Here is a 14208-nt window from a genome sequence, read left to right on the forward strand (position 1 = left end):
TCTGAATGAAAATTTTGAAAACAGAAAAATAAATAATGGAAATATAATAATGTATTTTTTTAATTATTTTATTTTATTTTTATTTATATTAAAAAATAAAAAATAAAGGGATATGGTATAATAATGACTGAAAATATATTATGAATTATTATTTTAGAATAATATTATACGGTAAAATTTTAATAAATTATAATAAATAGTATAAAAATTTTATTTATAAAAAATATTAAAATATAATAACATTCGATATTTAAAATAATAATATTCACTCTCTCTTAAATTAAATTAAATTTTTTATAAAATAAAATTATTATTAAATAATATAATTTACCAGATTTCCATTTCATATATAATAACAATATTTTTATTTATTAATTGATATTAATTAAATTTTTTAAAAATTTAATTACAAACTCAATTTCTTATAATAAAATATATATAATTTAAAATACATAAGTCAACTACCTTATTTTTTTTCTTTTGCCTATTAATAGTCATAATTTAATTTATTTTCAATTTCAACTTGAAAAAATAATGAAAATAAAATTAATTTATTTTATTTAAAATATATAAAAAATTAAAATGAAGGTAAAAATTGTAGTTAATTTATAATTCTATTTTATATATTAGAAAAGAAAAAAATGATTTCAAACAGTAATTTTATGGTTTTAATATATAAATATACCTTTTCTCTTAAGTTTTATTTTTTCCTTTTAATTTTAGAAAAACCAATAAGGATAAAATAATTTTTTTTCTTTCTTTTTATTTTTCCTCTATTTAAATAAAAAAATATATAATTTTTTTATTTTTTTAAATTATTTTTCATTTTCTTTATTTTCCACATCAGGGTTATTAAAGTATTTTGAAAATAAAAGCACATCATAAATCTCTTATTCAATACTTTTTCTACATTCCGTAGAAAAAAGAAGAATCATTTTGATTAAATTATTATTAATTTCATTTTTTTATCGATTATTAATTTCATTTAATTATTTTAATTTTAAAAATTTATTCTATAATATAAACAAACGAAGATATATATTTAGTTATTTAATAAAATGAATTATTTTTTAATTTTTATTTTCAAAAATATTATATGTTTATTTCATTTACTTTTAGTTATTTTAAGCATGTTAGACGCTAATTAGGCAGGTTCAGTTCACCATATGAAAAAAAAATATTTTTGATATTTTTAATATTTAAAATATTTTTAAAGTTAATTAATATAAAATTTTATTTTTTAATTTAAAATATCATTAACACTATAAATATTTTAAATATAATTTATTCACGTTCTTTATATCGACTATTGCAATCAAATAAAATAAATAATTATATATAAAAATTATTTTTCATGAAGCAATGAAACTTATTATGAATATAATTTTAAAAAATACAATTACACATGCTTTGTATTTTTTTAAATTTTGTATATTTAATTCTCACAGCAATAATTTTTTCTTTTAAATTTGATAAAAAAATTTAAAAGAAAACAAATAAAAATTCTAAAAGTAATCAATATATTTTTTAAAATAAATAGATAAATGCTTTGAAGGTTAATTCAAAATGAATAAATTAAATATGAACATAGCAATATTAAATAAGAGCTATTATCATATTTTATCGCAAAAATACTTTTTTAATTAAAATAAATATTAATATTTTTCTTAAATTATATATATTTATTTTATTTATTAATATATTCAAAAAATATAATTATATTACGATTGGTTAAATTTAAAAAACAATGTGAGATGATAAATATTTTCGACGATAATTTTAATATTCAATAAATAAAGAGTGAAATAAAAATTATTTATTTTTTAACTGTAAAAATTTAATTTAATTTTTTAAATATTTAATAATGATATGGGTGATTGATAAGAAATTTCAACCATTAATAAATTGAAATTCGTGATTATAAATTTAAAAGGATTTGCGGAATTCTAACCTCTAATCTTGTCTTCAAGTTTCAGCATATAATTTTTTTAAAATGTAATTTATACAGTAAAAAGCGTAATTTAATTTATATTATTTTAAGAAAATTTATGAATTCTAGTAAATTACTAGATTGACCCCAAAATTTATTTATTTATACATCACAAGTAGTTGCTTCTTTAATTTATTAGATAAGTTGAATTAAACTCCTTTTTTTTCTTAATACTTAAATAAAATAAATTTAATTTTTTATCAATAAATTTTTATTTTTTTTAAAGGTTAATTAAGTCGAAACTTAATATATAATTATTTTTAATAATAAAATATTATTTTTGATAATTTAATATATAAAAAATAATAAATAAGTTGAAAATTACAAAATAAAATTGTACTAAAAATATTTATTATTAAACGATAATATTACATTAAATTATTAGTTACTTAATATTTAAATAGCAATATATAAATTTAATTAAAAAATTAAATTAATTTAAATAAAATAAATAGATTTAATTAAATTTATTTATGTAATTTAATGGTGTGGCTATTATGAATTTAGTGGGCCCGGTTTTATAAAATAATACGTGAGCGGTTTTTGTATGACTACGTTGTCGGTTAAAATGCGATTAAAGAATTACTCTGCCATCGAATCCAACATTTTCATTTATCAATGCGATGCGGATCGGCACCATCGTTGAACTAGGTCCGCTGACTCCAACGTGAATCTGATTATAAATTTAAATATTTATTAATATTTTATGAAAATTTAATTAAAATATATAATAAAGTAATGAATTTGAAAATTAATTCAGAAATTATAATAAAAAATAAAAAGCTTCGAGAAACAAATACTCACATAGATCAAAGGAGAGTAAGTTGAATTTGCATTAGATTCTGGTTCGGTGATGGTGTTGCATAAACCACAGCAGATCGAATAAAACTCGATGATTTTAATTTTAATATCAATATTAATATTAGTACTTTTTGAAGCTTCAAACCTCAAACTTGTCAAAATAATTTTCAGTTGTCTTCCAACGTCATCATGTCGCCAACAAGAACCGGTGAACATTGGACATGTGATTTTATTGCTTTTTCTTTATGAACACGAGTATTAGGCCCCACTTTGGTCAACCCCGTTCACTTCTGTTTCTTTATTCCATATTTTTATCCCTGTACTATACGGTACCTGATCTGTATATATTCAATTTCATTTAATAGTTTACGTAATTTTTCATAAAAAAAATAAAGGCTAACTATAATTCTTTGAAATAATATTTACTTTTAAAAAATATTTAATATAATTTTCTTTCAATTATAAAAGAGGCATATTTAAAATTATTTGGATATAATATATAGAGGGTAATTTATAGTACAATATCATAAATTTGGTAAAACTTATAATTTAATCTATATTTTTAATAAAGATTTAAATAATTAAAATTTAATAATAACGTTTAATAGAAATATTATTTTATAAAAAAATAAAAACTTAAAAATTAAAATATTTTTCATTAAAATTATGATAATTAAGTTGCAGATATTGTATAACTTTAAAGATTATATTGTAAATTATTATATAATAAAAAATAAAAAATAAAATCAATGTTCTCTGACTATAAACTTTTTTTTTAATTATACGGTTTTCTTTTAAAGTGATATTCAGTTAAAAAAAAGGGAAAATTAAGAATTGTGGATTAAAAAGGCACAAATTGTCTTAATAAAAAGTAATCGGTGAGAAGTGCATTCGCTTATTTGTTCAAAATAATTTATATTTTTAAAATATCTATATTTTATTTTTTAAGAAAATATTAATAAATTTATATATGATAGTATTAATTAAAATTTTAAAGCCTATAAAATAATTTAATTTTTATTTAATGAATAAAATTTTTATTGATTAATTTTTTAAATATTCTAAATATCAGAAAATATATAAAAAAAATATTTAATTAAATTAAAAAAAAAAAAGAAAAAAGAAAAGAAGGTCCCTTCCTAGTTTAACCCAAAAGAAGTTGGTAATTACCGATGATGTGTAAGTGGGAAAGCCACAGGAACTCTTAGGTGTCTACTATTACAGCTTTTATTAGACCAACAAATAAGCCACACAAAAATCGTTGCCGACTACTCCTCATCTTCCAACCAAAAATAAATAAATAAATGCTAATTTTCATTTATTTTTCTCAACCCGGGTTTTAATCATGGTTACTTTTTTTACATGTTCTCTACTTAACCATGGTCCACTTATGCAGTTAAGGAGTTAGAGAGAGCAGTAAACAACAAACCCATTCCCTTCTCTATCTCTGTCTTTCAACTTAACCTCCAAACTTTGCTACAAACAGGGAAAAAACCTTTGCCTTTTGTTTTTCCTCATTCTTCGTCAAGTTTGCTGTACGGGAAAATTTATTCCTCAACTGAACTTACACTTTCCCGGAAAAATTTACAGCACCTGAGAATATCATTCCGGTACCTTACCCAACTGTTGTCTCATGATCCCAATTTGCTTGCTTTTTCTTTAACTGGTGTGTATAGTTATATCTCTATTCATTTTATCTTGGCATTAATTTTGCTTTACTTTTTCTGGGTTTTCTTTCTAACTTAGCTATAGAGCTCTGAGATCTGAAACTATCGCACAAGAGAACCCATGTGGGGAATTTTGTTATGTGCTTTGGATTTTAGTCTCTAGCAAAATAAAACCACGTTTCCTTTTTTCTCAGTATTTTGTGGGTTTTTTTACTCAAGGTTTGATTTGGGTATTAAAATTTGAGATTTTTTTTTTGTTTGGGTACTTTCATTCTGGGGCTTAGTGATGAAGATTGAGATAGGCATGGGAGGTGGGGCGTGGAGCGATGAAGATAGGGGCATGGTGGCAGCTGTTTTGGGAACAAAGGCTTTCAATTATTTGATATCAAATTTAGCCTCGAATGAGAATCTGTTAATGGCTGTTGGCAGCGACGAGAATTTGCAGAACAAGCTCTCGGATCTCGTGGACCACCCAAACTTTTCGAACTTCAGCTGGAATTATGCCATATTTTGGCAGATTTCATGCTCCAAGTCCGGTGATTGGGTCCTTGGATGGGGAGATGGGTCTTGCCGGGAGCCCAAAGAAGGGGAAGAATCTGAAGCCACAAGAATTTTAAATCTACGGTTTGAGGATGAGACTCAGCAGAGAATGAGAAAGAGAGTTCTGCAGAAGCTGCACGCATTGTCCGGTGAGTCGGACGAGGATAATTATGCTTTGGGGTTGGACCGGGTTACCGATACTGAGATGTTCTTCTTAGCATCCATGTATTTCTCATTTCCTCGTGGAGAAGGTGGCCCCGGCAAATGTTTTGCGTCCGGGAAGCATATATGGGTTGCTGATGCTTTGAGGACGGGGACTGATTATTGTGTGAGGTCTTTTCTTGCAAAATCTGCGGGGATTCAGACCATTGTTTTGGTGGCTACTGATGTTGGAGTTGTTGAATTGGGGTCAGTGAGATCAGTGCCTGAAAGTACTGTGATAGTTCAGTCGATAAGGTCTGCCTTTTCGGCTCATAATACAGTTATCAGGGCCAAACCAATGGTGCCGGCAGCAGCCCCAGCCTTACCTGTGGTCAACGAGAAGAAAGATGAGAATTCCCTGTTTTCCAACGTGGGTATTGTGGAGAGGGTTGAAGGAATTCCAAAGATCTTTGGGCAGGAGTTGAACAACTCAAGTCATGGTCATGGACATGGTTTCAGAGAGAAACTAGCAGTTCGAAAGATGGAAGAGAGGGCATCATCATGGGATGTTTATCAAAATGGGAATAGGCTTGCATTTCCAGGTAATCGAAATGGCCTTCATGGTTCAAGCTGGGCACATAATTTTGGTTTGAAACAGGGGAGTACAGCAGAGGTTTATAGTTCGCAAATAGCAGCAAATAATCTGCAAGAGCTTGTAAATGGGGTTAGAGAAGAGTTTAGGCTGAATCAATTCCAGCCACAAAAGCAGGTGAATATGCAAATTGATTTTTCGGGGGCAACTTCCGGGCCTTCTATGGTTGGCCGGCCAGTTAATGCGGAATCAGAGCACTCAGATGTTGAAGCATCATGTAAAGAGGAGCGACGAGGCACGGCTGATGACAGGAGGCCTCGTAAGCGGGGCAGGAAGCCAGCAAATGGAAGAGAAGAACCCCTCAATCATGTTGAGGCAGAGAGGCAGCGCCGAGAGAAGCTAAATCAGCGATTCTATGCCTTAAGAGCCGTTGTTCCCAATATTTCCAAGATGGACAAGGCTTCCTTGTTGGGGGATGCTATTTCTTATATCAGTGAGCTCCAAGCAAAGCTCAAGTTAATGGAAGCGGATAAGGAAAAATTTGGGAACACCTCGAGAGAGGCATCAGCTTTGGAGGTTAATTCAAATGGAAAAACTCATAGCCAAGCTCCTGAAGTTGACATTCAAGCTTCCCACGACGAGATTATCGTGAGAGTGAGTTGCCCTCTGGATTCACATCCAGCTTCAAGAGTGATTCAAGTTTTCAAAGAGGCAAAGGTTAGTGTGATTGACTCAAAATTTGCTGCTGCAAATGAGACGGTGTTTCATACATTTGTGATAAAGTCTCAAGGATCGGAGCAACTTACAAAGGAAAAGCTGATGGCAGCATTTTCCCTTGAACCCAATTCATTACAGCAATTATCATCAGTTGGGTAGCTTCAGGAATGGCATTTAACATATAGTTCACAGTAACGAGAGCATTGGCAGTGAAGAACCCTTTTGAAAGCTTCTTCAGAGTTTTGTTTTAGACATTGGAGTGCATCACACAAACACAAGAAGCCACCTAGAAGTAGAAAATAACGACCTATTGACCAAGTAGCGCAGCAAAATTTCTATGATTGTTTATAGTATACATAGCCTGTTGTAAGAGAAATATTCTTGTCAAGAAGAATTAAATTTGTAAGTTTTTAACCAACTTTGCAATTGTTGGTTGTAAGAATTCATATATTTGTTTTGTTCTTAATGTTTTTTTTTTTTTTTTTTTTTTTCTAATTCTTTTGTTCTTTGGCAAATTATGTGTGCGTCATCTCAATTTCAGTTTCCGTTTGAATGGAAATTTTGTGTGGTTCTAAATTTTGGAAGCCTAATCAAGCGTTTGTGGTGGAAGGCGTTATTGGCCCTTTACTGGCTGTCCATGTATAATGAGTCTCACGATTTTCACATGCTGGGTGGGGCGATGCAAAACTCGTTTTTGTGCGCTTAATCACATTGCACACGACTGCCACGTGACAACAATAGTTTAATAAGCAAATATAAATGAGAAAAATGAAAACTTTAATTTTCTTTTTTATGAAAATTTTAATTTTCTTTTTTTTTTTGAATATATATATATATAAAAACTGGAGCATGATTTAAGGTAACTATGCCATGGATTAGGAACCCCAATTTGAAGCCCCACCAGTTTTTGCAGGGTTCAGAGTTGGACCTTGACTGGGAATATGAACTTGAATATTTCTTTTTACATGTAGCCAAACCGACACATGTGTAGTTTTAGGTTTTATTTAATAATTGTTTATGTAAGAGAACCAGACTCTGAGAGATTCCTAGTTTGTTTCTTTTCGTATGCTTTTTTTCTCTTGGAATCAAATGAAGCTTCTTTAGAAGCATATGAAAAGGAGGAAAAGAATAGATCCTGTTCTCAAATTCTAGGTCATCCCTTTCATTTCTTCTTTCTATGAAGAGATTTTGAGGTGCATTAACCTTGGCAGAAAAAGAAAAATTCAAAAAGATGATGAGATTATAAACTATAGCACCACCAATTTTCAATTTTAAGTAATAATACAGAAAATTTATGGTATTGAAAATTCTATATATTATTTGTATTGCTGTATAGAGTATATCTATATAATATATATAAGATCTATCAACGGTTAATTAGTAATTGAGTTGGATACAAATTATATGATAATAAATATTATCTCAAGTAACTCTAAATCTTATCACATCTCTAATCTTATCATAATTCTAAACCTTATCAAATAATAACACTTTATATACACCATCCATCCATTTAAGGATATTTATATTTTAAAATCATTATTTCACAATTAAATTTTTTTTAAAGGCATAATTGTATCAACCTATATATTAAAAATATTAGTTATTTTTTTATTTATTTTGAGATTTTTTGTAAAATAATAAGTTGATGCTTATACGCTTATGATCGCTGTAATTTTGGTATTCAGACCAAGATCGAGTCCTGAAAAAAAAGACAGACTCGAAACTTATTAGAGTATACTAATCAGACCCATCCATCAACATTCCATTCAATCCGCGCCTAAGGCAGATTAGGCTGATCGAGAGCCCAGACCTGCCAGAAGGGAGCCTAACTCATTTGATGTGACGAAGAATTGGAGAGTAAAACCAACTATGCTGCGACCCTTTCACCACGTGTGCCAGAGTAGAATTATGGCTAAGAATAGACAGACATGTACTTCCGTATTTACGGTTCTGCATAACAGAAATAGGTGGCAGGATTGTGGTTATGTGTCACTAGAAGATAAGGGAAAAATGAATAAAAGAGGGTAACGTGACCCTCCAGTTTACACACACTTAAAAATTTTATTTTTTCTGAATCTCAAAAATTACAAAAAATTGAATAGTTATACAATATTTGCCCTATATAATACGTTGGGATTATTTGGCTACTATATTCACAGAAACAATAGCAGTAAATGGTAAAAAATATTCAAAGTGTCTGAGAAAGCTATGTCATAATAATTATGTTGGAATTGAGATGTATACTTTTTCATTTCTTATGGTTTGACTCTTTTTACGGGAAATATGGATTCACAGACTCCTTTTTTCTATATTTAAAATAATTTTATATAAATTTTTTAAAAACATATAAAATTATTTCATATTTGCTACTAACCAATCTAAACCTTAAAATATGGTTGTGACTGTATTTTAAAAGGAATATAATCATGTAAAAAATAATATAATTTTATGAGAATTGAATTTATATATATAATTTTACAAATAGCTTTATTTGAAATCAATAATTTTATTTGAATTCAGACTTTGATTCAAATAATTTATTTGAATTTAAAATTTAATTCAATTATTTGAAATAGAAGAATTCACTTCTTTTTAATTTAAAGAAATCATTTTTAAAAAATTTGAAACCATGTATTATTTTATAAGAATTTATTTAAAATTTTATTTTATAAAATAAATTAGGTCAAATAAGTTAATAAAAAGTTATAGATCCATTTCTTCTCCTTTTCATTTTCTTTCTTTTTTTTTTTTTATTTTCCATTTTTAAAAACCCTCTTTTCCAGTGACTACTTATCATAAATGTACGGAAAAGAAACATTAAATCTCGTACTCTCTATAGAGTCACAACCTCAAGATTTTGATTAAAAAATAAAAAATTAATTTCTTCTAAAAATATTGATACCAAAAATTTTATTTCAAGTATTTTTAAAAAATAATTTTAACTACATTTCCTTCACTTTCCCTTATAGTATTGATGGTTATTAGTTGTTTATTGCCTTCTTTTTGTTATATTTTGAAAATTTATCTTGCTTTAATTAGAGAAAAATTTAAATTTTTTTAAATTTGTGAGGGATTAGCATTAATAAAGTCTTAATTATGATTAGAATTTTTAAAATCTATTTTAATTTTTTTAATTATCTAATATGTATCACTTTTTATACATTTAATTTTTTTCAATTAGATTTAGATTAAGATTCATTAATATTGAATTTTTTCTCTGATTTTCCTTTATTTTCTTGCCGCTTCCTTTATCTTCTCAATATTATGATAATGAGTTGGGTATTTTTAATATTTAATTTAATTAAATTTTAATAGAATAAATTTATATAATTAAAATAAATTTAAATTTCAAAAATAATATTTATAATTTAAATTTTATTTATATAATATATGTTATTTAAATTTGTTTATATAAATAATTAATTTAATAAAAAATATATATTTTATAATAATATTTATAAATTTTTTAAAGATGTTTTAAAAATATTAAAATTTTTGATATAGTACCCAAACCTCATATCGCACGTGAGCAAAATAAGGGTAGGCGAGGCCCCTCAAACCTGATCCAACTTTTTTATTTTATATATATTAAATAATTTAAATAATTTATATTTTTATAATATCTCAATATAATACAAGTAGATAAAATTAGCCATCACAATTTGCATATAAGCTTGAATTAATCAAGCTATTAAATAAAGATTTATTTTATTATAATAAATTTACTTTACTATTTAATCTTTTATAATTTAATAATTATATTTTAATCTTAGACTCTATTATATATTATATTCTATTTATTTTTATTTAATACATTACACTATTATCTATATATACATAGATGTGCATATACATTTTATTTATATAGATAGATAGATAAATTATTTTTATTTAAAGTGAGTTTTACTGTATTTAATTTTATTTAATATTTTAATCTATATTTTATAATTTAAAGATAATTTTATTTTATTTTTTTAAATTTTTCGGGCAAAATAACTAAATTTATAAAAATTTAAGTATGAGACAGGACGCTTTAAAAATCGTGAGTGCCAGTAATTTTTTTTTTTAAATTGAATTGAGGGGCGTGAATTTCTGCATTTGGAAAAAAAAAAAAAAAAACCCAACTTGTCAGGTAGATTCTTCAGCCTGAGAAAAGGACCGTCATTTAACATCAGCAACTACACTGCGCGTGTAGCCACGTACCAATGAAAAATAAGATTGGCTGGGACCCATTGATGTTGAATTTACCCAGGTACCACCATGGATTTAAATCGCAATTTAAATATTCAAAATAAAAAAGGTTCCCTTTAGGGATTGAAAGACTCGGAAGCAGACAGCGAAAGAGGCGCCTCTGAATTTCGGCATTGACAAAGCATGGCTGGTCCCGGCGGCTTGGTTATTTTCCTTCTCTCTTTCTCTCTTATTTATCCACACACATGGCTATTGTGATTCTCACTTGTATTGTATTTTATTTTTATTTTAAAATGCAAAATATAAAATTTTAGGGTAAAAGATTTATGCTAATTTTATTTTGAAGCAACATCTTTTGAAAAGGAAAAAAAAGTTTTTAAAAGTTTCAAATGTTGTTTAAAATCCCTAATTTTTTCAATCAATTAAATTAATGTTTTAATAGGGTTTTTTGATATCACTTTTCATTACTTTAAAAAAATCTCTTATGTACCATAGCCAAACAGTCTTTACATTTCATTCTATTTGAAATCAAAAAATTTATGAGATTTTAATTCAATTCAATTGAATTTTTTTTAATAATTATCTTATTTAAAATTTAAAAAATTTTAATTTTGAAAAAAGCTAAATTCATATTAAAATTTTGTTCTTATAAAATAAATATAGTGATTATGCTTGGATCTGCTGATTTTTAAAGTAATAATTATGTTTGGGAGGAAGATCATTTTTGCAGTTTTATAAAAAAAAGACACTTTATTATCCTTCGTCTTCCTATTTTGAAATTTTATTTTTTTAAATTTAACTCCGATACTATTGGGGCTTTGAGAAAAAAACTTTGTTTGCCTTCATGCTATCAAAACACACTGTTGATCTTGCTATTTGAAATTTTATTTTTCTAAATTTAATTTCAATATAAACAATTTAAATTTTTTTTTATTAATTTTCATTCCATTAAAATCCACAATTAATTTTACTTTTTCGAAATTTTCATTCCATCATAACACACCAAGGTATTATTATTTGAAATTCTATTTTTCTAAATTTAATTCTTATGCAAACTGGGCTTCTAATATAGAAAGTTTGGGCTTCGCTTTAAAAATTTCCCATGTTCTAAAAACAAAAAAAAAAAATGGAATCTTTTCTAGAAATTGTATCTCATGATCATCACTGGAACATTCTTAAATACGGATTACTTGTAGATTAAAGCCAAAGAATCAATGTTCATAGGTTACATACTTTAGCCAATCTGCCTACAAGTTAAAACAAATGATTTGGTCACCCTGCTTGCTGAATGGGATATTTATTTCTTTATAGACTGATTTGTGAAGTTTCTTTTTTCTCTGCTTAATGTGATAATGAATTATGTGATAGTTCTCTGCTGGAATTATTTGTGGTCTAGTCAGCCTGCAAGTATTAATTACTAATTGGTTCATTCAAATGGCAACTTAGGATGAAATTGAGATTATGAAGTTGAAGAAAGATATCAAAAGGCATGAAGACAACCTAACATTTTTGAAGTCAGAGGAAAACCGTGTAGATGAATCTATACTTCAGTTGCAAGGTTTCTTATTTTCTTATTATTATTATTTTGTTTCTGTATGGTTTCATGGTCTGATATCCTTTTGTATTTTAAAGCCAATGTATTTGTTAAGAGATTTGATAATGTCACTTCTTACTAACAAATTTTTCAGTGATCTCTGCGAAGTATCATTTGAACAGTACATCTCAGGGAACGAGTAAAAATGGAGGCTCTCACAATGAGGAAGAGACAATGGAACAAATACTGAAGCAAGAGACAACAGCAGCTGCCATGTTGTGCCAACTAAAAACTCATCATTCAGTTCTGTTGTCAAATTTGCCAGTGACCAAGGATGTTCTTGGTGTGGTGGCAACTCTGGCCGGAGTTGAGAATGATAATCTTAATAGGTCAGTCCTCCAATTTGCTGATTGAATTACTACTGGGTTAAATCATTTTAATGAGCTAATTACCAGTTGTAAACCTTCACTTTTCTTGAGATGATGCCCTTTTGTAACCTTAAAACAGGCTTCTGTCGGAGTTCTTGGGACTGGAGACCATGCTGGCGCTCGTTTGCAAAACATTTGAGGGTGTCAAGGCTTTGGAGAAATATGATTGGGAAGGGAAAATAATCAACAGTGCGGGTCTCCATGGCCTTGGATGTTCCATGGGAAGAAAAATTAATGGCCGGTTTCTTGTCATTTGCCTTGAAGATTTAAGGCAAGAACCAGTTTATTATCTTTAATTTTGTACTCATTTCATGTATAGATATTTGACTGTATTTTGTTAGCAGGCCATATTCTGGTGGTTTCGTGGATGATGATATTCAAAAAAGGCTTGATCTTTCAAAGCCAAGGTTAGCAGATGGGAGTTACCCATCTGGGTTTGTAGATTTTGCAGTTAACATGATCAATTTGGATTATCGGAATTTGTTTTGTGTCACTGCGAAAGGAAATGGGCTTAGAGAGACACTATTCTATGCTCTATTTTCTCACCTTCAAGTATACAGAACCAGAGAGGAAATGCTACGTGCCCTCCCATGCATAACTGATGGAGCTGTGTCTTTAGATGGCGGGATGATCAATAGACACGGTGCCTTTGCCCTTGGAAATAGGTAAGCTCTCGAGTATATTTCATGGATGTCAGATTTTGTTTTTCAACTGGACGACATTATTTCAATGTCATGTGCTTCTCTTATTATTTTTTATTTGTTGGTCTTGTTTACTATGAATTCCATATGCTTCCAGGACTGATGTAGAGGTGAAATTCCCAGTGATTTCCAGCAGAAACTTACCAGCAGCAGACGAAGTTAACGTTGAATATGCAATCAAGGTGCTGAAATTGGAACAACTTAATATTTCGGAGGATATGAGAAGGGAACAATCATTGTTGGAGAAAACAAAAGCTGAATTGATAGCCAAGTACAACACATAAAGTTGCTGCACACTGCAGTCGTGGTCGGATGGGGGAGTATAAACAAAAGTTGGTGCACAGACAGCTTCTAGTCTAAAATACAGAAGCAATGAATAGTTGTTTAATCAGAGAATTACCTCTGTGTTATGCAGATTTGGTTAGCTCAGAGAACCAAAATTAAACCGAGCTTTGCTTTTATCCTCCTTTAAACTTTATGATTTAGTTCAGTAATGTCATTGAAAAAACAGCTTGAGAAAATATGTTTTTGTTATTCTAATGTTTTTTATAACTAAATTATGTAAAAAATCATTTTAAATATATTTAAAATAGTATTTTGGAACAAAAATACTTTTCTGAATCATAATTTTAAGAGTAATGCTATACAGGCTTTAAAGCATTTCAGAACTGTTATTAGGCCCAAACTTGGAAATCTATTCTAAAAAGGAGTCACTGGTCAGGGCCAATAGAGCAATGGAATTACAAATATCCTTATTTCCCTGCGAGCTACAGGTTCTAATATCTTACAATAGCCCCCGGCTTTTGCTAAAATGTCAGCTAGAATTACTTCATAGGCTGTCATCATGCTCTGTCTTTGAATTCTGATAGAAGAATTTAAATAATTATAATTAAATTTAAAATA

General features: G+C 27.9%; 2 protein-coding genes across 2 annotated transcripts; both read left to right on the forward strand.

Moving 5' to 3' along the window:
- Positions 1-4206: 4206 nt before the first annotated feature.
- On the forward strand, positions 4207-6914 carry LOC110614518 (transcription factor MTB1). Its single transcript, XM_021756075.2, has 2 exons — positions 4207-4457; positions 4743-6914. The coding sequence occupies exon 2, from the start codon at positions 4745-4747 to the stop codon at positions 6605-6607; it is 1863 nt and encodes a 620-aa protein (XP_021611767.1). The 5' UTR covers positions 4207-4457; positions 4743-4744; the 3' UTR covers positions 6608-6914.
- Positions 6915-10759: 3845 nt separating this feature from the next.
- Positions 10760-13842, forward strand: LOC110599629 (protein DEFECTIVE IN MERISTEM SILENCING 3). The gene is made up of 6 exons (XM_021736105.2): positions 10760-10846; positions 12089-12200; positions 12331-12565; positions 12684-12875; positions 12949-13269; positions 13403-13842. The coding sequence occupies exons 1-6, from the start codon at positions 10826-10828 to the stop codon at positions 13587-13589; spliced, it is 1068 nt and encodes a 355-aa protein (XP_021591797.1). The 5' UTR covers positions 10760-10825; the 3' UTR covers positions 13590-13842.
- Positions 13843-14208: the final 366 nt, after the last annotated feature.

This window comes from Manihot esculenta, chromosome 1 (assembly GCF_001659605.2).
Source record: "Manihot esculenta cultivar AM560-2 chromosome 1, M.esculenta_v8, whole genome shotgun sequence".
Lineage (NCBI taxonomy): Eukaryota > Viridiplantae > Streptophyta > Magnoliopsida > Malpighiales > Euphorbiaceae > Manihot > Manihot esculenta.